Here is a 24,001-nt window from a genome sequence, read left to right as displayed (position 1 = left end):
CAAAGTGTTGGTCTTCAAAAATCCACCATGAGACTTGCTCGATCCTGATTCAAACAAACTATAGGGAAAAACAAGTGAGATAGTTGGGGAAGTGTAAACACTGACTGGATATTTGATAATATTAAGCAATTATTGTTAATTTTTAAAAGTACGATGATGGTATTGCAGTTTATTTCCTGATTGATTTTTGGTACTTCATGTTTTCTTCTCTTACCTTTTTGTACGAGGTCTAGCTAGTCCATGATTTTCACTTTACTCATCATTTAACTTGGCAAAACTTTAAAGTTACCGGTTACTAAAGATTCTGGAAGCTCTTTAACGGGTTGCCTATAAACCTTTTCATCTTATTTACATCTATTTAATTTACTTGTTCTTAATTATGTTTAGATTACCCACAACACTTTGGGAGGCACTGGACAAAGTCAATCATCATTATTATTATTTTTTGGTGACAAATTTGCAACTGAGATATCAGGAACTTACGAGATTTTCAGTAAACACAGACAGAACAGAAGCTGTAATCCAATCCCGATAACTCTAAAGACACGTCTATTTTCATTAAAACCACAACCTTAAATTAGCTTTAATAACGAATATTTTCCCTATTGTAGTTTTTTTTTAAACAAAAGTGTCGTTAGTTTTTAGAGATGTGTACTGAAGTATTTACAGATGAAATGATACAATGTCTGGGATTTGCTTCAGAATAATTCATTGTCTGCGAGATGGAGACTGGGCGGAGGTAGAGACGAAGCAAGACCGACCGTGTCGATCACTGTCGAAGCTGGAGGATGGTCACTCATTGTAACAGTCTCTCTACTTTTGTTTTTGTTTGAACTTTTCCATAATAAAAGATTTAGAAAAATACACCACGAAAGCAGTAGCATGATTTTGGAGAGGCTTCTCAGACGATGAATCTTACCCAGGAGTAGGAACCCACAAACACGTGGGTCTTTCTTGACCACATTAGAAACGATGAACAGATCAAATGTCTTGTATCAGGAGGCAGAGGCAAAGAGGGACGAGAAATGAGGCAAGGCGAGTCTGAAAAGAGAGGAAGGTGGGAAAGGCCTGGAACATGGACTCTTGCCAGACTGGACAAGCCACTGCCTGTTACTGAAGGACAGCACTGGGGATGGTGGCAGCTGGAGAGAGAATTCTAGAAGAAAGGAGTGGGACTTGGAAGGGGGAAGGTATCCTGTCTACGCACATTGGCGGGGGGCTGGTGGGCTGCAGCTTGAACATCTAAGCTGTAAAGCAGACTCACATTGGAGGAGATCTGTCCTTGTCTCCCCTCCGGTGCTTTCAAAGACCGTGCAGAGATAAGACATTTGGAATTCATTCTTAGTCCAATTCTCAAGTCAAACAATAACTCATAGAATCACCTTCTGGTTTTGTCTGCATTTTCAAATCTACAAGTCTTAGGTCAGCTGCTCTTTTTCTATGTCTGTTCCCATTAATTTTCTAAGAAATGACCCCAAATTGCCATTTTCTTAGCTGTGAATATTAGACCTGAAAGGCCCCCTGTAGATTGCTTACCGCTTTTTTCCTAGGTGAGAAAACACAAACTAAGAGAAAGGAAGTGACTCGCCCAGCAGGCACGTGGTAGGTGCTCAATGGCGATCTATTGAGTCCGGTAGCAATGCGTACTAATTCGACTCTACCAAGAAGTTAGAGCTGGCATCAGGTCTGAGGTGTTGGTGCCCATGTCGTGTAGTTTTCACGTCACTGCTGGTCGAAAGAAAACGATCAAATCAATAGAGAAGGCAAGCTGAGGCTGTTCCTGGCTTAGGTACCTTCTTCCTCTATGATTCTAGTTCTCGTCTCCATGGGGCCCCTATGTGCTGGCAAGGAAGCTCCTGGGTGTGAAGCTTACAGCTAACCCAGGCTTTCTCCTCGGGCTGAGGCTTGTCAATTGTCTGTTAGCTTCCCTCAGTGCCCCCAGGGACTGGCCAGCCTTATTTTGGGCTGCGCGGCGGGGCACCCATTAATCCCCGTACATTAGACGTTCACACTGCACTCCCATCCTGAGAAAATGTTTAGTGTGGGCTCCAGACAACCTATTGTCCTGACAAGGAGCAGCTACCTAGCATTATGTTTCCAGTTTTCATCTACCCCAGGGGAAGGAAGGAAAGGGAGGGAGGGAGAGAGAGAGAAGGGAAGAAAGAAAAACTACTTTTGATCTGGGGCACCTGGGTGACTCAGTCAGTTAGGTGACCAATTCTTGATATTGGCTCAGGTCATGATCTCAGGGTTGTGAGATCGAGCCCCACGTGGGGCTCAGCACTCAGCCGTGAGTCTGCTTGAGATTCTCTCCCTCTGCCCCTCCCCCTTCCACTCTCTCTCTCTCTCTCAAATAAATAAATCTTTCCAAAAAACCTACTTTTAAGTGTTTTTAGAACCCTAAAAAGAGTTAAGATTCTAACTTCCTAAGATTCGAGTATAGAATTCTTTTTCTAAAACCAGTGCAATTGGAAAATGTCGTGACACTATCAAATCAGTCCACTGAAGGTAAGCAGTGTAACATGAGATCGTAAAAGCAAGATACACTGCTGCTACCAGGATTCTCATTTTCACGTAAGAGAGAAGGGGGGGCGCCTGGCTGGAGCACTCGGTGGAGCGACAACTCTTGATCTTGGGGTTATAAGTTTGAGCCCCATGCTGGGTATAGAGATTACTTAAAATCTTAAAAAAAATGATATGCACAAGAAGGCATATCATTGTGAAATTTTAAAACACTAGAGAAAAAGAAAAGTTTTAAGCTTACAGAGAGAGAAGAGTTACACCCAACAAACTGGAAATCAATAAAGGAATCAGACTTTTCAAAAGCAACACTAGAAGCAAGAACATAGTGGAATATGGCTTCCAAAATTCTGAAGGGATATTGTTTCTAATTAGGAATGCTTCACCTAGGGCTAATTTTAATCATATGTGAAGATATATTCAGACACAGAAGGGTTTTATTAAAAAATTACCTCCCTTGTGGGCGCCTGGGTGATTCAGTCAGTTAAGCATCTGCCTTCGGCTCACATCATCATCCCAAAGTCTTGGGATCGAGTCCCACATCGGGCTCCCTACTCAGTGGTGAGTCTGCTTCTCTGCCCCTCCCCTGGCTCGTGTGCATTCTCTGCATTCTCTCTCTCAGATAAACAATCTTTTTAAAAAATACCTCCCTTGCCATCTTTCTAAGGAAGTTACCACAGGGTGTAGTCCGGCAAAACCAGGGCGTAAAGTAAGAAAGAGGACCAGCTGAAATGTGGAAAGCAGAGTCGAACAAAGAAGAAAAACAAAGGGTGCTCCCAGGATGACAGCTGGGTGGCAAGCCTGGAGGGCAAACATTCCAGAATGGATCAGGAAGTCAGCAAACTCCACAAGCGTTGTCTCCAAGAAAAAGAAATGGAACTCATTGATTACGTGTGATAGGTGACCATGCCGAGTGGAGTTTTGTGGTTCTGTCAGCAAGTTTGGGGCTGAACTCATGACAGGTACATAGAAAAACAAATCAAATCAAAAAAGAGACAATTTGGGGGAGACAAGATAAAGGAAATACAATTTAATGGTACCGAACATGGATCAACTGCGCACAACGATCATACAAATATTGCAAATATTGAATATTTTAACCAAAATTTTTTGTATTTGTAGAAGTGTGAGTGCACGTGGGGTATGTGTGTGTGTGTGTTGGGGACATTTAAGAAAGCTAGTTCCTCATCTTCCATAGCAGAAATTCAGAAATAGGTAATTTCTAAACCTAAGTAAAAATAAGAAATATCATTCAGTATTCGGGTGTTAGAAGAGATACCAAAAGAACCAGCTAAAAACGTTAAAAACAGTTTAAGACAACACAGCTTTATTATCTCACACTTCTGTAGGTCAGAAGTCCAACAAAGTATGATTGCATTTTCCACTTGGGGTCTCATAAGGCTGAAATCATGTAGTTGGCCAGCCTGGGCTCCTATCTGGAGACGCTAGGGGGAGAGTCTGCTGCCAGGCTCATTCATGTTGTTGGCAGGATCCAGTTCCTTCCAGCACTTTCTAATGGCCTCTTCCATTCTCAAGCCCACAACAGCACTTTGAGGCCTTTCTGTGCTTTGACCCTGTCCTCCTCTTCCACTTCCAGCCAGATAAATTTCTCTGCTTTTAAGGGCTCAAGTGATTAGATTGGGCCCACCCAGATAATCCAGGATAATCTCCCCATTTTAAGATCTATAATCTTAATCACATCTGCAAAGCCCCTTTTGCCATGTAACATAACATTTTCACAGGTTCCAGGGATAGGGTGAGGGTGTCTTTTCTGGGAGAAGGAATCAGGGGTCAGTAGTCTTGGGGCAGAGAACCACTGTTTTTTATAAACCCTGTGGTATTGTTCAACTTTTAAAATTATGTACATGTTTCATTTTGATCAAATAAAACCCAAAATGTTAAATCCAATGACCAAATTTACAAGTATGGAATTCAAAGGGACTCTGTCTTAGGTAATATATTGAATGTCATTACACAAGGAATCTATATTACACAAAAACCTATTTTTGTGTTTCTAGGCAAAATGACCTAAGATCTGCAACGCATGGTAAGAAACAGTTGTTAGGCACAATCATGGCTGGGCCCTTGTGAAAATTCTGATTTGGATGGACCGCAGGGCTAATCCCACATACCTATTCCTCTGTTCTTACTGTTGTATTAAGGGACCCACTCTGGTTATTTTTGGCAGTTACTGCTCCTAGCTAGCTACTTCCTGTATCAACAACAGGTGACCATAAACGCATTTTCTTGGTATGTAAAACAAGTCATTATCTCAGTTTTAGTTGGCTGTCAGAATAGAGCGAATCTAGCCCAGTCTCCTCATTTTACAGATAAGAACACTGACGCCCAGAGAGAGGAAGGGACCTGCCCGTGGCATTGCTCATGTTTGTAGCCAAGATCCCCTCTTCCGAATGAGTTCCACAGCTTACGGCCACTGTTACGAACGTGGGATGGGATGAAAAATCACTAAGACTAACATCTTCATCTATAAGTAGATGAATATCTATAAGTAGATATCTATAAGTAGATAGGGAAGCAGATGCAAACAGGAAGAAAGCCTGCCCAGGGTCACTTGGAACTCCTACATTCTAATCTAGGTTACTTTGCCCTGTGCAAAGCACATTGAACAGAACGTGCAAATGGATAGGAAGACACTGCAAAAAGCTCACCTAAATGGTTTAAATTCTCAAATCACTTCCATTTGATAAGCAATCTGCCAACAATTTGAAATAAAATGTTTCTTCTTTAGGTAGCTTTCTTCTTAGGACAAGTAACTACATCAGTGGCCTTCTAATACAGGCTCTAATGTCAGGCTGACTTGGCTTCCAATTCTGTCTGTTATTTACTAGCTGGGTCATCTTGCGTGCACAACTCCATCAACTTTACTTTTTTAAAAGATTTTATTTATTTGAGAGGGAGAGAGGGAGGGAGAGCACACAAGCAGGGGGAAGGGCAGAGGGAGAAGCAGACTCCCTCCAGGGCACAGAGCCCTACATAGGGCCCCATCCCAGGACCCCGAGACCATGACCCGAGTGGAAGTCAGACGCTTAACTGACTGAACCAGTCGGGTGCCCCCCACTCAATCATTTCATGTCTCAGTTTCTTCATCTGTAAAATGAAGGTAACAATGCCACCTAGCTCATGGGAGTCACGTGGGAATTTAGTGAAATACTACATATAACTTGGCACCCGGTAGCCACTATTTTCTCTTTTTATGTCATGTTTAGACCTAATAAATGTTGAAAACTAGCAGTGAAATATTTTCCTGTTGCTAATAGTAAACTAATAGCGTGACGATTAGGAAAGACGGTTAAAGGCCAAAGAGCCTTCAGGAAGAAATTGTCTTGGGGATTGATGTCAAAAATATCTAGCACATCCAAATGCCAATAAAACTCCTCCCTCGCTTAAAGTAAAAGCACGCCAAGATTATCTACAGTATTTACAAGAAACTTACTGCTTGATCTAATCAGCGGGGTTTCAAAGAAGAGTCTCTGAAAGAAATGTTCTTGTTGCCTTGTTTTCTCCTGAAACTACTAATGTCCTGATGGCACAATGTGTCTCTCATGTGAGCTTGTAAACGAGCAGGACTCCATGGAAATGACAAAATGGCAAATTACTCTGGAAATCAATGTACCTCAATCATTCTGGCTTCTCTCCCCGAGACAAGGTGAACATGTTTATGACTACGAATACATGTTTGCCAGAGATCTCATAGAGATATGCAGCCTCTAGGGTCCGTGCTCAAATGTTTTCCATCATAATACTCAGTATACTGAGGTATTAAGCAGCAATGCTTTCTTATTAAAAACACAACTATACTTACCTGGAGGCAGATTTCCAGAATCTTCTTGGATCATTCTAGATAGTTGTAGAAATCACCTCGCCGACATCAGCAGCCCCTACCCACCCCCTAGGTTTGGATCTTGGAGATTCAGGGCAATGAATAAATGTGGTCTGGCTAAAGACCCACGCCTACAACTTAACACTGATAAATAATAAAAACTCAACCAAGTACATTTTAAAGGTCTAACTGGCTTTATTATTTGATTCATGAATCCAGCAGCATCCCATCTAGTAAGTAGAGAGGAGTTCCAAAGAGCCACAGAAAAGGCTTTTCAAGGTAGGGAGTGAGGGGTGCCTGGGGGGCTCAGTCGGTGAAGTGTCTGACTCTTGATTTCAGCTCAGGTCATGATCTCAGGGTTGTGAGATCGAGCCCCGCACAGTTGGTTCCAAGCAGGTGTGGAGCCTGCCTAAGATTCTCTCTCTCTCCTTCTGTCCCTCCCCGACTCCCCTCACTAAAAAATATTAATAACCAAGATAGAGAAGGAGTGGAAAAAAGGAAATTATTAGCAAGGAATCCATTGTTTTAAGCAAGGTCGCCCTCCCAAGGGGAACAGAAAGGGTCTATCAGTAAAATTCCTAGTGCTGACCAGGAAATTCCACGTTGACTGGTTAAAGGTTACATTCTGGGAGGCTGAGACTGCAGTTAGGTTAGGTATTAAGTCTTGGCTTACTGACTTGGGTAACTGACACCATTCTGGGCCCGTGGTTTTCTTTTAACAACACAAATGAGAAAAAAAAACCAAACAAAACCCTCCATGACATTGAAACCATTTTGCTGTATTTACAGAAAATATGAAACCACATTACCATCTCTTAAGAGGACAGCTACTGAGGGGCGCCTGGGTGGCACAGCGGTTAAGCGCCTGCCTTCGGCTCAGGGCGCGATCCTGGCGTTCTGGGATCGAGCCCCACATCAGGCTCCTCTGCTATGAGCCTGCTTCTTCCTCTCCCACTCCCCCTGCTTGTGTTCCCTCTCTCGTTGGCTGTCTCCATCTCTGTCAAATAAATAAATAATATCTTAAAAAAAAAAAAGAGGACAGCTATTGAAAACTGATTATTAGTCTCAAATCTAACCTGCTCATGGGATTGATTTCTAACTGGGGGTCCCGCATCATGTATACCATGACAGCCTCCTTAAGAATGTGTGTGTGTGTTTGTGTGTGTGTACGTGCAAGTACGTGCACACGTGTATTTCTTTTTTTCCCATAGGTTTCCTGCCACTGGTTGGCGGTCACAGTCGGGTTGGTGACAACAGACGTTCTCCCCCCGGGGTGGGATGACATCACTGGCAACAGGCTGGAGCCGCTCCGAGCTCTAAGGTGGTGTTGGTGAAGGTCACGCCCTTGACTCTGGTGACACACAGCTCTGCTGGGAGGTGTTGCCGTCTTGGTAACACTTCTTCGCCAGGAACACCCAAACCACCAAGTATGTCAGGATGCAGACCCGCAGCAGCCAGCAGAGCCACCCCCTGCTTCTTGTCTTGTCTTTGGCAAGGACATACTTTGCCATCCCGTAGCTGAATGACGACGACGGCTCGAGCCCCTTACAGCCGCCAGCCCCGCGGAGCTGCCTCAGCTGCACCTGTGGACCCAGCTCTCCCTGCCGGGCCCCCCACCCCCACACTGCACCCCATGGTGCATTTCCCTTAATTATCACAGCTACAATTTATCAAATACTCCCCGTCCCTTTAGGTACCGCCGGCACAGGCGGTGCTGATATTAAACTCGGTGCACACTCTTATCAGAAAACACGCGCGGACCGAGAATAGCAGACAAGCTTATGAGAAACGACTGTAAGATAAAATAGCTGTCTTGGATTTTTTTTTTCCGCAACATTTATTCTTTTAACTCCAATTTTTCCACCACCCACTCCTCACAACGCTTTACCCCAAAATAAGACCAAAGGAAAACAGGCGGGTGACATACAAAAAGACAATATTTATTTCACTCAAGCTTTCCTATAAGAAGTTAAACAAAATGACCCCTAATTGAAGGCATTACCAAAAAAATTCTTAACATTGCTTCACGTATCCCTTCAGTGCCCAGATAGAGGAAAAACTTATCTGAATGAAAGAATGAGAAGGACCATCCTTACAGCGGGTTTACTTAGGTAGGTGGAGGGAAACAAAATCCATACAGTTTAGGCATAACATAGTGAATGAACCTACGAGTTTCCGACAGGTGGTGGAAATCCCACTGATGCAGGCAAGTTCCCAACATCTGGGGATGACTTTTCAGCAGTTACAGACCAGCCACAGGTATTCCCATAATTCACTGCCCCCTTTTCCCTCGACTATCTGACAGCTCAAAGCGGAGAATGTAAACCAAATGCAATGTCCTCGCTCCCGGACTGTGACTGTCACCATCTGCAGGCCCTTGGGTAATCGTAATACCAAAGCATCCCCCCGCCATTGCCATCTAAATAGGATACCAGGAAAAACGGCCCTGGGTGAGGCGTGCTGGTGTTTTGCTTTCCAGAATTATAAAAGACTCGACTAGGAGATAACTTCATTCCGACACAGGAAAACCAAATGTTCTTTCTCGAAAACCGTAGAACAAGGTGGGACGTCTACTCTGCCTGTCTCCCACCTCAATCTGACCTAAAAAAAAAAAAAAAAGAAAAGAAAAAAAAACGGCACAGGGAGGAAACACATTGACGTCTGCCCCTGGCACGGAATTTCCTGCGACGAGCCAGGGCACAGTCCTCTCCGTGGCAGCGCAAGCCGGTGGCCACCTGGGGCCAAGCCTGTGGCGAACAGGCACCTCTGACCTCCTCCCATCCCCTAAGAGCAGGAGTTGCAAGTTGCAACATCTGATTGCTGCCAGTGGGTGAGTGAATGGAGAACTTGTGGTATCAAGTTTTCAAGTTCCTACCAGGGATCGGAGTCAGGGCACATGCGGAGAGAGATGCTGGGGGGTGAGGGGGGGCCTCTGGCTTCCACGCTTCTTTAAATTTGGAGGGGGGAGGAGGAGTAGGGGGAATATCTCTGTGGGTCCGATGTAGGGCTGGAAGAGAATGGAACCCTAACTTAGTATGCAAAAAGAAAAAAAAACCCCAAAAAAACACAAACGTTGGAGCCTCAGATGCTATCCACATAAGAAGCAAAACCTACTCGTAACCAGTTGTGGCCGCAAGAGCAAAGTTCGAAGTTCGAAGTGAAGATAATACCTCCTTTCTGTTTCGAAAATGCATAGAGAAATAGTAAACGCTGAAAACCTTCAAAGAAATGCAGACTCACGTACAAGTTACAAAATATGCAAGAATCAGTCATTGTTTCTTAGTCTCCGCACACTTTACCTGAGATGCAAATTACTCCCTGCCCCTCTAGGTGTCGTGAGCAGCTTTTCATTCTGATTTCTAACGGACAGCCAGGCTGCCCGCTGGGACCAGGGTGACTGCGCCAGGGGAGACTGGGCGGGGGCAACTGGGGAGTCGGAAAGGTCTGGCAACTGACGGGTGGAGAGGAAGTGGTAAGAACAGAGGAGTCTCGGCTAGACTGGCACCCCTCAGGACGACGCCTCACGGCTGGGGGCGAACGTGGAGGTGAAGGCCGCCGGCTGCACGCTCATGGCCAGGGAGCCGTTCTCCCTTCACGGCCCCGAAACGCCTGCCACCTGCCTGGCTTTGCAAGGGGTCGGGAAAGGAGCTGCCCCTGCTTTCTCTGGAGATGTCCTCCTCATGGCTAGCTGTTGCCTGGGCCTTCTAAAGCACAGAAAATCGCGGCTCCAGGGGCCGAGGACTCCAGAACGCGAAGACGCCGAAGAGCCACATGCACTCCTGCGTGAGATCCCAAACAACAGAGCGCAGATTTTACCCACTTCGTCCGCCAAGTGTTCTCCGTGACTTGGGGCTGGCATTAGGGACTGCCCCCCAAATGAGTCTCACACAGCAAATCACACGTGTTGGTACTGTTTGACACAGAGAATACAGAGCGGGCACAGGTCCCTCCGAGGGGTCAAAGTCTTGGTAAGATTCCGTCTACCGCCATCATCACCGCTGTTTGCTCTGTCCCCTGCTTCGAAGCCTTCGCATGGGGCGTCTGCTTTTACAACTCGGCGACGACAACTCCACCGTCTTGGCCAGAGAGCCCTTGTGCTCGGCGTCTCGGCGCGGCTCAGCAGGAAGCCCGCGGCGCTTCTGAGCTGGCTGCTCTTCGGGGGCCCAGTAGTTTCAGCGTCCGTTTCACGAGTTCCCGGATAACAAATGCAGAATGGGACGAATCCTCACAAGGTCACGAGGAAGGTTAAAATAAATTACGCCCGTCACTGAGGGGCTCTCTTCAGGTTTTCTATCAGCACCACGGAGTCGGTCTCTTCTTTGGTTTGCTTCTCATAGATGTCGTACTTCTTCCAGTGCTGGAAGGAAGGAGAACACACACACACACACACACACACACACACACACACACACACACGACGACTCGCGTAAACAATGTTCTCTCCCGGAGGACCCGCGGCCAGCGCTTATTTTTAGGTTTGCGTGCATGCAACCATGAGTGTATGTTTTCCTGTTACGGTTTTAGGGGATTTTTTTTTTTTTGGACTAAGACTCTTCATCTATTTGAACAATTCATGAAACAAAACAAGCAGGAATTAACATTCAAGCAGGGAGGGGAGAGCATGGGATTGTTACATGATGTTTGACAAGCATCTCCACAGAGAAATGTAGACATCTCCAAAACTGGAAACGAAGTCTCTCTTGAAGAAGAAAAGGGTGGTGTGCTTTTCTTACATTAACCGTTACTACTTTTATTTTCTTGCCTCTCAAATTTGCCCACTGCTCCAGTGAGATAATAGGCTCAAAAAGTCAACCAGCATCGAGGTCAATGGCGATATATAAAATGTCCCAAGAAGTCTTAGTGCAGTTAGAACTTTTGAAAGGCCCTATATTAACAGTTTCATGGGACATCATTTGCTAGAGCCAGATAAAGATAAGCTCATCCTGAACTCAATGTGTGTCTCTTCATGGTGAAAGTCAAGACCCCGGCCTTTGCTTTCTTTACTTATAAATCAAGGGAGGGGTGGAACCCGAGCTCAGTCGCCTCATCTGTAAAACAGAGTTGCTAGACTGAACCAGGGGTCAGCAAACTGTGGTGGAAGGGCTGGATCCAGCAGGCCACCTGTTTTTGTAAATAAAGTTTCATTGGAACGCGGGCACGCCTCTTCATTTCTGTGTTGGCTGGGGCTGCTTTCCTGCTACACCAGCAGGGGTGAGTTGCTGTGACTAAGACCAAACGGCTGGGAAAGTCAAGAATATTTACTCTCTGGTTCTTTACAGGAAACGTCTGCCACCCCTGCACTAGAGTATTTCTAAGCTCCTTCTCTGCTCGGATGTCTTCTGGTTTGAGAAGCCTAGGAAAGGAAATGGAAAGCAGAAAAACAGAAACAAGAGCAACAGCGACTACTCCGCTGCCTCGGGCTGTACAATTAGAGATGGACTGAGCAGGTTAGGAGTGTCCAGTCTTAGAAAGCACAGGCAGGGATGAGTGGAGAGACAAGGCTTAAAATATCCAAATTATTCTAAATAAATTATTTCACCCTCATACTCCTGGTAGGATGGCTAAAATAAAAAATACTGACAATCCCAAGTGTCGACCAAGACGCAGAGTAGCTGGATCTCTCATACAGTGTTGGCGGACGGTTCCTTATCGAATGAAACATACGCCTACTTCGTGACCCGGCTGTCCCACCCCCATGTATCTACCCAAGAGAACTGGAAACACAGGTCTACATAAAGACCCCTATGTGAATGTTTATAGTGGCTTTCTTCGTAAAAGCCCCAAACTGGAAATAAGCCTGCTGTCCTTGAACAAGTGAATTGTTAAATAAACTACAGTTCAGCCATATCATGGAATGTGGCTCAGCAATGAAAAGGAATGAACTACTGATAGCAACAACACGGATGTCTCTTAAATGTACTGTGCTAAGTGAAATAAGCCAGACCCAAAAATCTATGTGTCTGATGGTTCCATTCGTAAAGACATTCTGGAAAAGGCAAAAAATTTAGGGATAGAAAACAGATCAGTGGTGGCAAGGGTATAGGGTCTGGGGTGAGGGCGCTGACTATAAAGGGACACAAGGGACCTTTTGGAGGATGACGAAAACGTTCTAGATCTTGACTGACGTGAGTGGTGGCGACAACACTGCATACATTTGCTACAACTGCACTTAAAAAGATGAAATTGTATTTTACATAAATCAAATCAACAAACCTGACTTTTGAAAATGTGAAATGCACAGGATCTAATAAAAAACAGTCTGAAAAAATTACATAACCTTGAAATAATGGCTTATTCAATAAATGGCACTAAGACAACTGGCTAAGCATTTGAAAAATAAAGTTAAACCCTACTTGACGGCCCACATGGACAAATTCCCCATGGATGAAAGACCTAAATGTAAAAAACAAAATCAAATAAGACCTAGAAAAATATATTGGGCAACAAGTACATAAATCTGAGACAGGAAAAGTCTTCCTACACACAAAAAATACAGGAAGATTTGAATGCATAAAAAAAGAAAACATCATTAATCACCCTAAATACCATACCGAGGCAAACGGACAACAAGCCAAAGGATTAATAGCTGATAGATAAAAAGAACTTTACAGGGGCACCTGGGTCGCTCCGTCAGTTAAGTGTCTGCCTTCGGCTCAGGTCATGATCCCAGAGTCCTGGGATCGAGCCCCACATCGGGCTTCCAACTCAGCGGGGTGCCTACTTCTCCCTCTCCTCTCTGCTCATGGTCTCTCACCCTCAGTCTGCTCTCTCCCAAATAAATAAATAAAATCTTTAAAAAAAAGAGCTTTACAAACTACCAAGTTTCCAAAACATGAATATGGCAGGGAAAAAGAAATGGACAGTCTGGGTGGGCGCCTGGGTGGCTTGGTCAGTTAAGTGGCTGCCATCGGTTCAGGTCGTGATCCCAGAGTCCTGGGATCGAGCCCCGCGTCGGGCTTCCTGCTCAGTGGGGAGACTGCTTCTCCCTTTCCCTCTGCCTGCTGCTCTGCCTACTTGTGCTGTCTATCTCTCTGTCAAATAAATAAATATTTTTAAAAAACGGACAATGAACAAGAACTTCACAAAAGAATGACTTCAAGCCCATGAACATACGAAACAATACAAAAGTTGATTTGTAAATGAAAACAAGATGCCCTTTTCTCATCTGTCAATTCGCAAGAACTTAAAAAAAATAAAGATACACTCATGCTGACAAAAGCCTGGCAAAGCCACCGTTCTAGACTGAACCAGGGGTCATAGCGTACTATGACTAGGTGTTTAAGTGGGTACCACCTACTTGCAATCTACGCTTCTTGTGAAAAATTTAAAAGCATGTATTCTAAGGCCCCCCTTTCCTTAATACGAAGGAATCATACTCTACATCTGTAACCAGGGTGTTTAATTTAACAGCATAAATGACAGATTTTTATGTATTAGTAAAATTGAGCTGCCTCATTTTCCTTACCCTCTGCATAATACATCATTGCATGAACGCACTGTAAATTTATTGAATCAGTATCCTTAATAGATATTTAGCCTGTATATACTTTCTGGACGACAATTTGTCAATATTAATCAAAGAGCTTAAAAAGTATAATCTTCTCTGATCCATCAATCTTACCTGTAACAATATAACCCCCCAAAATAATAAAATATATATGCTAATACAGCTATGAAATGATGCCTATAATGATGAAATTTAGAATTCGTCTCAATGCCCAATAACAGGGACTTGGTTAAGTACGTTATGATATAGTCACACAATGGAATACTATTCAGCCATTAAAAAGTATATTATAGGACCAGGGTTGGCCAACTTTTTCTGTCAATGGCCAGATAATAAATTTTTTCAGCTTTGAGGCTCTGTCCCAGAAACTCATTGTGCTGTTAGAGCATGAAAAAACCACAGATAACATGTAAATGAACAGGTGTGGCTGCGTTCCAACAAAGCCTTAATGGTGCGGACATTTGAATGTCAAATAATTTTCATGTGCTATGACGAAATATTCTTCTTTAGATCTTTCCAACTATTTAAACATACAAAACCATTCTTAGCTTGCAGACTTTAGACAAGCAAGCAGCAGATGATCTGGCCTGTGCTCTGTAATTTACAGAGAAATCCTGAGGGGAAGGTAGTGGTTGGCAGCATAGCTTTTAAATGTCCCCAAATGCCACCACAGAAAACACAAGCAGGAAAGGTAACTGGGGTAAGTAGGAAAGCAACAGCCAAATCCACAGGCACCATCTACGACAGAATCAGATCAAAAGGATTCCCCCCTGAACCCTGAAGTACAAATGGGTGGGACAAATTAAAGACAGCTACAAGAGCACAATGGAATCCGTTACAGAGGAGGTATGGAGAGGGGACCAGCAGGACATCTGATAGATCTGAGAACTCTAAAATAACTCAAACCCCAGCAAGCTAATGTATGAACAACAACTAAGACCGGCAGGGGTTTGCCCTTCCCAATAGTGTCTGAGTGCAAGGAGTCCATGGTAGCTGCCTGGGCCCCACGAACTCTCAGAGTCATCCAAAGCTCCCTTCCAGGGCCAAGTCCCACTCTGAGGAGCAACTGGTGCACAGAGACGCCACACTGACTGAGACAGAGACAGGGCGCTCAGTCAGTTAAGCGGCCGACTCTTTGATTTCGGCTCAGGTCGGGGTCTCGGGGTGCTGGAATCGAGCCCTGCGTTGGGCTCCACACTCAGTGGTGAATCTGCTAGAGAGTCTCTTGCTCTCTCTCCCTCTGCCCCTCCCCCCGCTCACGCACGCACACACAGGCACACACAGACACTCTCTAAAATAAATAAATAAATAAATAAATAAATAAATAAATAAATAAATAAATCTTTTTTTAAAATCTTAAAAAAAAGGAAGGTGGATAAAAATTATTCAAGAGGATGTGACAAATACAGAAGACAGGCAAAGAAAACAAGGCAAGAGAATAACTGAAGTCTAGAAGTGAAGACATTTTTACTGAAATTTAAAAAAAACCAAACATCTGAGACTACATATTGAAAGGGTACGCTACCTACCACAGAAATCAAGCCAGGATGACCAACAACACCAAGACCTATTCTGATAAAATTATTGGACCTGGAAGGAAAAAAAGCTTTTGACAATCAGAAAAGACCCAGTGTTTGTTTGTTTTTTAAGTAAGCTTTACGCTCAACATGGGGCCCAAACTCACAACCCCGAGATCAAGAGTCACACACTCCACTAACTGAGCCAGCCGGGCGCCCAAAGGCCAAGTATTTTAATACAGAAAATTATATTGACAGCAGACTCTGACAACATTTTATGCCAGAAGAAAATGGATGCCACATTTAAGATAGCCGAGGCAAGAACATGTGAGCCATGGATTTTATATCTAGCTAAAATGACTTTCAATTATTAATGCGGCAGACGCCATCAATGTGTAAATAATTCAGGAAATGTTGGTCCCAGGAATCCTCCCTGAGAAAACGTGCAGAGCTTCAAACAACCAAAGTGACTGGAGAGACATGAACACGAAGACCGGTGGTGAGCATCTAATAGATATACCCACCCGGAATTAAGACCACATGAGGGCTCTAAGGGAGACACTATGCTATGGAACAGTCACCTGAACTGACCATGCAGATACTGGACAACTTCAAAAATGGAGAGAAAACAGGGAGAACGTACGGAAAAATGGCCCTTTTCAATAATCATTAAAACTTATTTAAAAATTTGTCAGAAGTTCAGAAATTCCTTCAGTTCCACCTCTGGAATTCCTTCTCATCCGTTAAATTCAAAGAAAATTAAATATGAGCATTTTATTAAAACATATCATATGACTGGCTCAGAGTCTGACTGGAGAATCAGGATGCCTGGGTTCAGGTCCCAAGTCTGACTCTTGTCTGTTAAGTTTGGATCTAGCTCTGTTGTGTCCTCACAATGTAACCCCCAGCAAGCTACAAAAGTCCCCCTCTGGTACCCCACTTTCCTCATCCGTGTGCTGGAGATAAGACCGACTGCAAGATGGGGACAAATTAATGAAGGAAGTGCTGAGAAAAGTGTCTGATACGTAGCAAAAATTCCATAAGTACAAACTATTATTATTGTTGTCACTGTTACTCCATTTATCATTAAAAGTTCCATCTCTCTATGTTGTTCACATAACATTAAAGATGGTTACGTCCGGGTGACAGGATGAAGAGTGATGTTACTTTCCTCCTTTGGTGAGCTGTATTTCCCATTTCTCTATAATAAATACGTGTTGCTTTTAAAAAGAAAAATATTTTAATTTTTAAAAATGCATGCCGAAGATTACACCGTCACTGGTTTCTAGTCATCAGACCCAATGGTTAGCTGGGTTGGACAGGGAAGAAAAAAAAACACCTATTTTAATGAGGGAAACACTGCAGCAGAAATGGCTTCCAAGAAGACATTAATTTTTTCAATTTTTCATTTCTAAAACTCAGATTACTCTCATTTTCACTCATCATCAGCATTGTGGCCTTTTCCTGAGGACTGCTTCTATGAGTATGTCTGTGTAAGAACAGGGAACAAATGCTCTGACCTATTATTCAATTTCGTGAATTATATGCCAGTCTATTTTTAAAATTACTTGCAGAAAATAAAATAAATCCACAAAATTACCCATCCATAATTTGATTCTCACACTGCCAGTTTTTTAAAACAAGGTAATCAACGACAGAATAATGGCTGAAGATGAAAAACATAGATGGGGAAAAAAATCAGTGTTTGAGAGGCTAACACGACTGGCCTTTAGTTGTTAGCCATTCAATCCAAGAAAAGCAGCAGGCTATACAGGCTTTTATATTTTAAAGAAATAAACAAATTTCGTGGTTTCATGGAACACCAAATGTCCACTTAAGAATACTTTCAAGGTTTGGTTAGCTCCCACAGTGAATTTGCCATAGAAACGAAGTGGGTTTCATTCCCCTAAGCCCTGTGTGAAACAGTGGCCTCTTGTACAAGTCAACAGATTGCACGCCCCGGTTTTCTTCAGATCAACATCCACAACAGGAAGTTGAACAATATGAATTGGGAATTGCGATGCCTTAAAAATCACTGCAGCTTAAAAAGGAAACGAGGGGCGCCTGGCTGGCTCAGTCGGTAGCACGTGCGACTCTTGATCTCGGGGTTGTGAGTTAGAGCCCCACGTTAGGGGTGGAGTTTAAACTTAAAAAAAAAAAGAACCAGTTGAATGTGGTGTGAAGGGGACAAAGGTGGTACCATTTGAGGGGGCTTTGGCTCCAACCCCTCGCTTTAAAAATTGAGAAGTAAAGGGAAAGAATTAAACACGTACCTGCCTTCCTCGCAGAAACAGAATTTCAGAACCCCCCCCCAAGAGCCGAGTTAATGACTCAAAGCAGTGCTTTAGAGAAAAGGGACAGCTTATAAATGTAGATTAGATGACAGATGAGAAAAATCGTCAGTTCAGAATGCCTGTTGAAATTATGGATTCACTCGACGCCAACTGGCGCAAAAAGCATTAGCTACGATGCTGAGCCAAAGCACCGACAGGGTGCTAACCCAGCGCCTCGCAGACGAGCTTCAGGTGGCGAGGGGGGACATAAGTGTCAAGGGGCAGGGGGGGACACCCTGTCACCACCCTACACATAGCGCTCCATCTTCACGTCACGAACGGTGCCACGGCAATGGATTCGACCTCGTCTCCCCGCAACCGGGGGACAGCTGGAAAAATTGCAATAGGGGCTGAGTATTAGGTGATATTAAGGAATGTGAATCATTTTTAAAAGGACGGCCAGGCTATTTTGCTTACGTAGGGAAGTGTTCCTAACTTTTGTTTCCTTTTTTCGCGTTCCTAGTTTTTAAAGATACATACTGAAGTGAGGAAAAAAAAAAAAAGAAAGAAACAACTCCGCAGTATCTGGAAGTCGACTTCCAGTTACAGAGCCGCTTTCCAATCAGGAATGTGAAACTGGCACAGTGCTGGAAACATAATTGGTTTCCAAGAAGCGGGGGAAGGACAGATAATTTTTTATGGATGAAACAGAAATGCAGATGCGGAGAAGCAATCCCCTCTGCACAGCCCCCCACCCCCCAGACGTGGCCCACAGCCCAATTAGTCACAAAGGAAAGGCAAGCAGCAAAGCCACAGGAAGAAATGCTGTTGGCCCCAATGTTACTATAGTGATGAAAAAAACACTGTCAAAACACTAGGAACCTTAAGGAAAACTATACAGAGGATTTCGTTTCTTCGTGGCCACACCTAAAGGAGTTTTTGGGGTTTTTCTTATTTAAAAGAACCACCGTGGATGGTGTAGTGGGGAAGAAGAGTAACAAGAAAGGGCAGGGATTATTTCTCGGGATTAGGAAACAGTAACTCTGGGCTACCCTGGCTTCTGGTTCAGGCTCTGCCATGACCTCTCTCTGTGACAGTCCCTGAGAAATGTCTCTAGGGCCCCACTGTGCCCGTCTCTAAAAATGAGGGGGTAGGACTAGCATCTTAGCATCGTAACAATTCACGGTTATAAATAAATAATTCAACACGTGAAACGCCCACCTCGCTGGATGACCTCTAGGGCCATGTTCATTCTCTAATTCCATAATTCTAGAAGGAAAAGGCTCGTCTTTCTGCTGCGTATGCAGTTCCACTGGGGGAGGACTGCTGCCGTGTAGAGAAAAGAAGATTATTCATTTGCTTAGAAAGAAAACATGAAAATTTGTTCTATTACCCTTTCCCCTTGTCTGGCATTTTTATTATACTTTCAGTTTTAAACCCTGATTTTATTTAATGGTCTGCAACCACCACAAACAAAAACATCTTATGCTTTTAGTGGTCCATCTTGTCAGTGTATTGGCCTCGCTAAATTATAGAATTCTCTGACTCATCGGGACAACATATTATCCTCTAGACAGCAAACTGAAAAAAAGCAATTTTCCCATCTCTGAGAAAGATAATTGATCTGATTTTGCTGTCAATGTTACCATCGTTCACTCTATCACTCAGGCACGAAACCTTGAGATTATTTTCATCACCCACAGAGTCCCCAAGTTGTAATGAGCTGCCTTTAATACTGTCGCCTGCGTCAATCTCTTCTGCTACCACCAAAGTTCCAGTCCCTATTATCTCTCAAACCCGCGTGACCCAAATATTCTCTCTTCCCTTAATGACTTGTACAGGGTTCCTTTTCATTATGAAAGTCATACATGCTCATCATAGGCAATTTGGAAATTTCAGAAAGGTAGAAAATAACATCAATTATCCGTGCAGCCCTTCTGCCCAGAGATGATCATTTCGATTCCTTTCCTTCCACTCATTGTTCTGTGCGTGGAGTCATGCATTGTTATCCAAATTACCATGGCAGCGTACTCTGCAGGGCTGATGTTTCTTACTCTCGAATCTGAGTATTTTGCTGTGACATTAAATGCTTTGAAAGCCTAGCTTGTTTTTTAACTAATCCTACACTGGCTTCTAAGTTTTTCATGTTAGAGACAAACGCTGCATTGCCCATCCTTGTGCCATTGCTGGATTATTTCCTCAAAACAGACGCTTAAAAGTGTAATTATCAGACTGAAGATTCTTGTGACATTTTGCCAAGTTGCCCTCCAGAAGGCAAAAACACCGTTCTGTAGGCCCAGCTGCCCGCTCCCTACCCACTCATTAATGCTGGCTGGGATCACCTTTTAGAAATGTATTAGGCTGGAAACTGCCCTCTCATCTAGGCTTTGGCTATATGTTCTGTATTTATCAGTGAGTCCAAACACGTTTTTGCTGGTATTGGGCATCTGTATCGTGGCACTTTGACTCGTCCCCGTCCCGCTGGGAGGGAAGCGAGCGCAAATGCCTCTCCAGGGCCTGGCCTGGCAGCTCCGCGTCACACCAGGTGGGAACGGGGAACGGGAGGGCCTCGGATGAACCAGCAGAGTGTATGCCACGCAGCAGACTCCAAACTGAGAACCATGAGATACGCCACATGGCCAAAGAAAAGCCTGGATGTGGCAAGTTCGGGACTAGCTTCCCGGCTTGCCACCGGGCCTCCCCCTCTCACCACTCCCTTCCGACTCCTGTCCGATGGCTCTTCCTTATGCTTTCCCACAGAAGGCCAGCCACGATGGGAGTCCAAACCTTTTTCTCTGAAGACCCCCATCCCGACCCTCTCCTTCTGTCACAAAGAACTCTCCGAAGGTAGTGAGCTTCTTGAGGACAAACACTCTCTCTTACGAGAGGCAATGCAGCAGAGTGGAAAGAGAGAAAGAAGTCTAGAGTCAGACTGTGCCGGGTCAGATCCTGCCATACTACCTACTAGCTGTGTGACTGCGCTAAAGTTACCGAACCTCGCTGAGGCTTCATTTCCTCATCTGTGAGAAAAATGGTACAGCACCTAGGCCACGGGGCGGTTATGAGGACGCAGCAAGGAAGGGAAGCCCAGCACCCCGTCCACTGTATACACACAGCGGACCTTCCAGGGCCGGTCAGAGGTGTCCGAGGGCCTGCACCATCTCCAGCTGGCGGCGGCCAGTGTGCTAGTGGGGGAGATGAAGAAAGCCACGAGGTCACCCTAAGGAAAATGGCCACAACAGTGTTTGTCAAAGGGGGCTCTGCAAACCATCTTGCCAGCAAAGGAATCCTCTGGGGGGCTCCTGTTGAAGACGCAGATTCCTGGGGCCCCTCCCAGACCGGCACACTCAGACTTTCTGGAGGCGGGGCCGGGATGCTCTATTCTTGCAAGTGGTCCAGTTGGTGGTGACTCAACGAGAGGCGAAGAGCCGCCGGTTGCCATATTCCCCCTAGGTGACCGCCTTCTCCTCAGGCACTTGACTTTGGGACCTACCTACCTGGCGGTGCCCCATCCCCCAGGGTCGGGCAGCATGACCACGACCTGGTGACAGAGTGATCCACGTGTGCCCTGCCCTGACAGCACATCGGCCTCCCCGCCTTCCTTTCCCACTATACATCATCGCGGCTGTTGTCAATCACTTGTTATGACAAGAACTGTTTGGGGAGGGGCACCTGGCTGGCTCAGGCGGCACGGCATGTGACTCTTCATCTCGGGGTCATGAGTTCAAGCCCCATGTCAGGCACAGAGCTTACTTTTTAAAAAGAAAAAAAAAAGAACTGTTTGGGGATTAACAATAAATGGGAAGTATCAATAGTAATACTAACCGCCGACGCCTAGTGAGCACTGAGGAATGCCTGCCTGCCGAGTGGTTCTTCTGTATTCAGTTAATCGAACCCACATAACACCACCAGGAGGCAGGTGCTATCATGACCTCCATTTTACAAATGAGAACACTGAGGCACAGAGAGCTGAAGGAAGTTACCTAAGGTCAGACAGATGGTAAATGAGATTTGAATCCAGACAATCTGACTCCAGAGCCCAGGCCATTATGCGCCATGCTGTACTGCTTTGCTAAATTAACTGCCCTGTGCCTGATATTACTAATTTAAAATATTTGTAATGATACTGATATTTATTCCATTTAGTGTCTTTATTATTTTATTTGGGTGAATGTACTTATCAGAGAAACCTGAAACTCTTTGGTTCCCCTGAGGTCTTAGGTTTTCCGGCCACAAATTCTAGCATGAGAGTGTGCAGCAAACGAACCATAATGGTTCGGGTGGGTTTGCCTCATCTTCGGAGGCCAGCTTTCCAGGCAATAGCATGGACAGAATCTCTTTCAGTTGTTTACCCTATCCTTCTATTCCCCCAAGTCTCCCCAGAGCCCGAAGCCCTGCCTACCGGACTGGTTTCATCAGGGATGCTCCACTCCTCGAATGTTTGGATTAAACAGATTCCCTGCCCCACAGACAGAATGAAGCCCAGTGAGAGGAGATGGGCAAAGTATTCTGAGGACCTCTCAAATGGTATGCTTAGTCTGAGATACCACATTTTTTAAATTAATTAATTATTTTTTTATTTTAAGTAGGCTCCACGCCCAACGCGGGGCTCAAACTCACAACCCTGAGATCAAGAGTCACACGCTCTACTCACTGGTCCAGCCAGGCACCCCTGGGATACAACATAATATATTGCCTCTTCTTTAACCTTTTAGATAAGATGAAGTTTAAAATAACCAATTTTAGGGGCACCTGGGTGGCTCAGTCAGTGAAGCATCTGCCTTCAGGTCACGATCCCAGGGTTCTGGGATTGAGCCCCACATCAGGCTCCCTGCTCGGTGGGGAGTCTGCTTCTCCCTCCCCGCTCTGCTGCTCCCCCTGCTTGTGTTCTGTCACATAAATAAACAAAATCTTAAAAATATAATCAATTTTGAAATACAGTTCTGACACACGCTACAACATGGACGAACCTTGAAAACATCATGCTAAGTGAAAGAAGTCGGACACAAAAAAGGACAAATGTGAAAGTCCACTTACACGAGGTACCAAGAATAGGCAGATTCATAGAGACAGAAAGTAGAAAAGAGGCTACCAGGGGCTGAGGGGAATGGGGACTTATTGTTTAATGGGCACAGTGTCTATTCTGGGATGAAGAAAAAGTTCTGGAAATCGTGATGATGGCTGCGTGATACCGTGAATGTACCTAATGGCACTGAGCTGTACATTTAAAAATGGTCAAAATGGCAAATTTTATATTTCGTATGTTTTACCCAACTCTTTACAAATCCCATAGCCTCCCAACAAAAACCGATTTCGACTTCATCGAATCGGGGCTTACCAGGGTATCATCGTTCTGGTCTCCAAACATTTCTTTAAAAATCTTGCCAGGATCAGGAATCGGAGGGAATATAATGATCTTGAGCCTTTCAGAAAACAGAGACATTTCTTGATCAAATCATCCAGCCCATAGGAACGCCCCACTTAAAAAAAAGCCACATTAAAAGAAGATGTGGACAAAAGGCACGGTACACAAGTCACCTCTAATGATGGAGCAGCTGTGAAGAAATTCGCGCAAGCAGCTGAGAACCCGATGTCCTGAGGGCACCCAGGATGGGCAGGCCAAAGGGGCCATCGGGGTAAGCAGACTGCTCATACCCTATCATTTTTAAGACTCTTTTTCTTTTTCTTTAATTTTTCTTTCTTCTCCCCCTGTCCATCTTTGCACGTTATAGTACCCTCTGGTGGCCCCACCTCATCTCCTGGGCCCTAAATGTTGGTGTGGCCCAGGGCTCCCTCTTTCACCCTCCGTCCCACTTGCTGTACGAATGCTCTCTTCCAGTCTTAGGGCTTCGGGTCTGTTTACATGCCAAGGGCTCCCAGAACTCCATCTCCGGCCCAGGCCTCTCCCTTGTACCCCAGGTTCATCACACAACTACCCATTCAACATCTCTACTTGGGTTATCTACTAGGCATTTCGAACTTCTGTTCAAACCTGAAGTCTTCACCTTTGTCCTAGAGCCAGTGCTCCTTACAATCTTCTCTGTCTCAGCAAATGGCTCCAGCGTTCGCTCAAGTTGCTGAAGCCCGAGGCCTGAGCCCCCCTTGAACCCTCCGTCCTCCCTCGTACCTCCATGGATGGATGATAAGTGCCCTCAGTTCTACCTTCCAGATACATCCCGGCCCTGACCACATCTCACTACCTCCGTTGCTAACCCCCTAGGTCAGGCCGCCCTCACCTTCCCCCCCGAACACACTGCAACGCCTCCTTGCTAGCCTACCTGCTGCCATTCTCGCCCCAGCCAGTTCTTCGTTCGGCAACCGTGGTGACCTTTTATGACAGTAA

General features: G+C 44.8%; 1 protein-coding gene across 1 annotated transcript in view; it reads right to left on the bottom strand.

Annotated features, from left to right (window-relative positions):
* Positions 1 to 8,280: 8,280 nt before the first annotated feature.
* Positions 8,281 to 24,001, bottom strand: part of IL13RA1 (interleukin 13 receptor subunit alpha 1) — a 51,697-nt gene continuing 35,976 nt past the window's right edge. The window contains exons 10-11 of the mRNA XM_034649741.1: positions 22,997 to 23,081; positions 8,281 to 10,718 (exon numbers count right to left, since the gene is read on the bottom strand). Of these exons, the coding sequence (XP_034505632.1) occupies positions 10,626 to 10,718; positions 22,997 to 23,081 (178 nt within the window). The 3' untranslated portion in view covers positions 8,281 to 10,625. The remainder of the gene's footprint in view (positions 10,719 to 22,996; positions 23,082 to 24,001) is intronic.

The sequence above is a fragment of the Ailuropoda melanoleuca genome, chromosome X (assembly GCF_002007445.2).
Source record: "Ailuropoda melanoleuca isolate Jingjing chromosome X, ASM200744v2, whole genome shotgun sequence".
Classification (NCBI taxonomy): domain Eukaryota; kingdom Metazoa; phylum Chordata; class Mammalia; order Carnivora; family Ursidae; genus Ailuropoda; species Ailuropoda melanoleuca.
The sequence above is the reverse complement of the archived record's forward strand: the minus strand, read 5'-3'. Positions and strand labels throughout refer to the sequence as shown.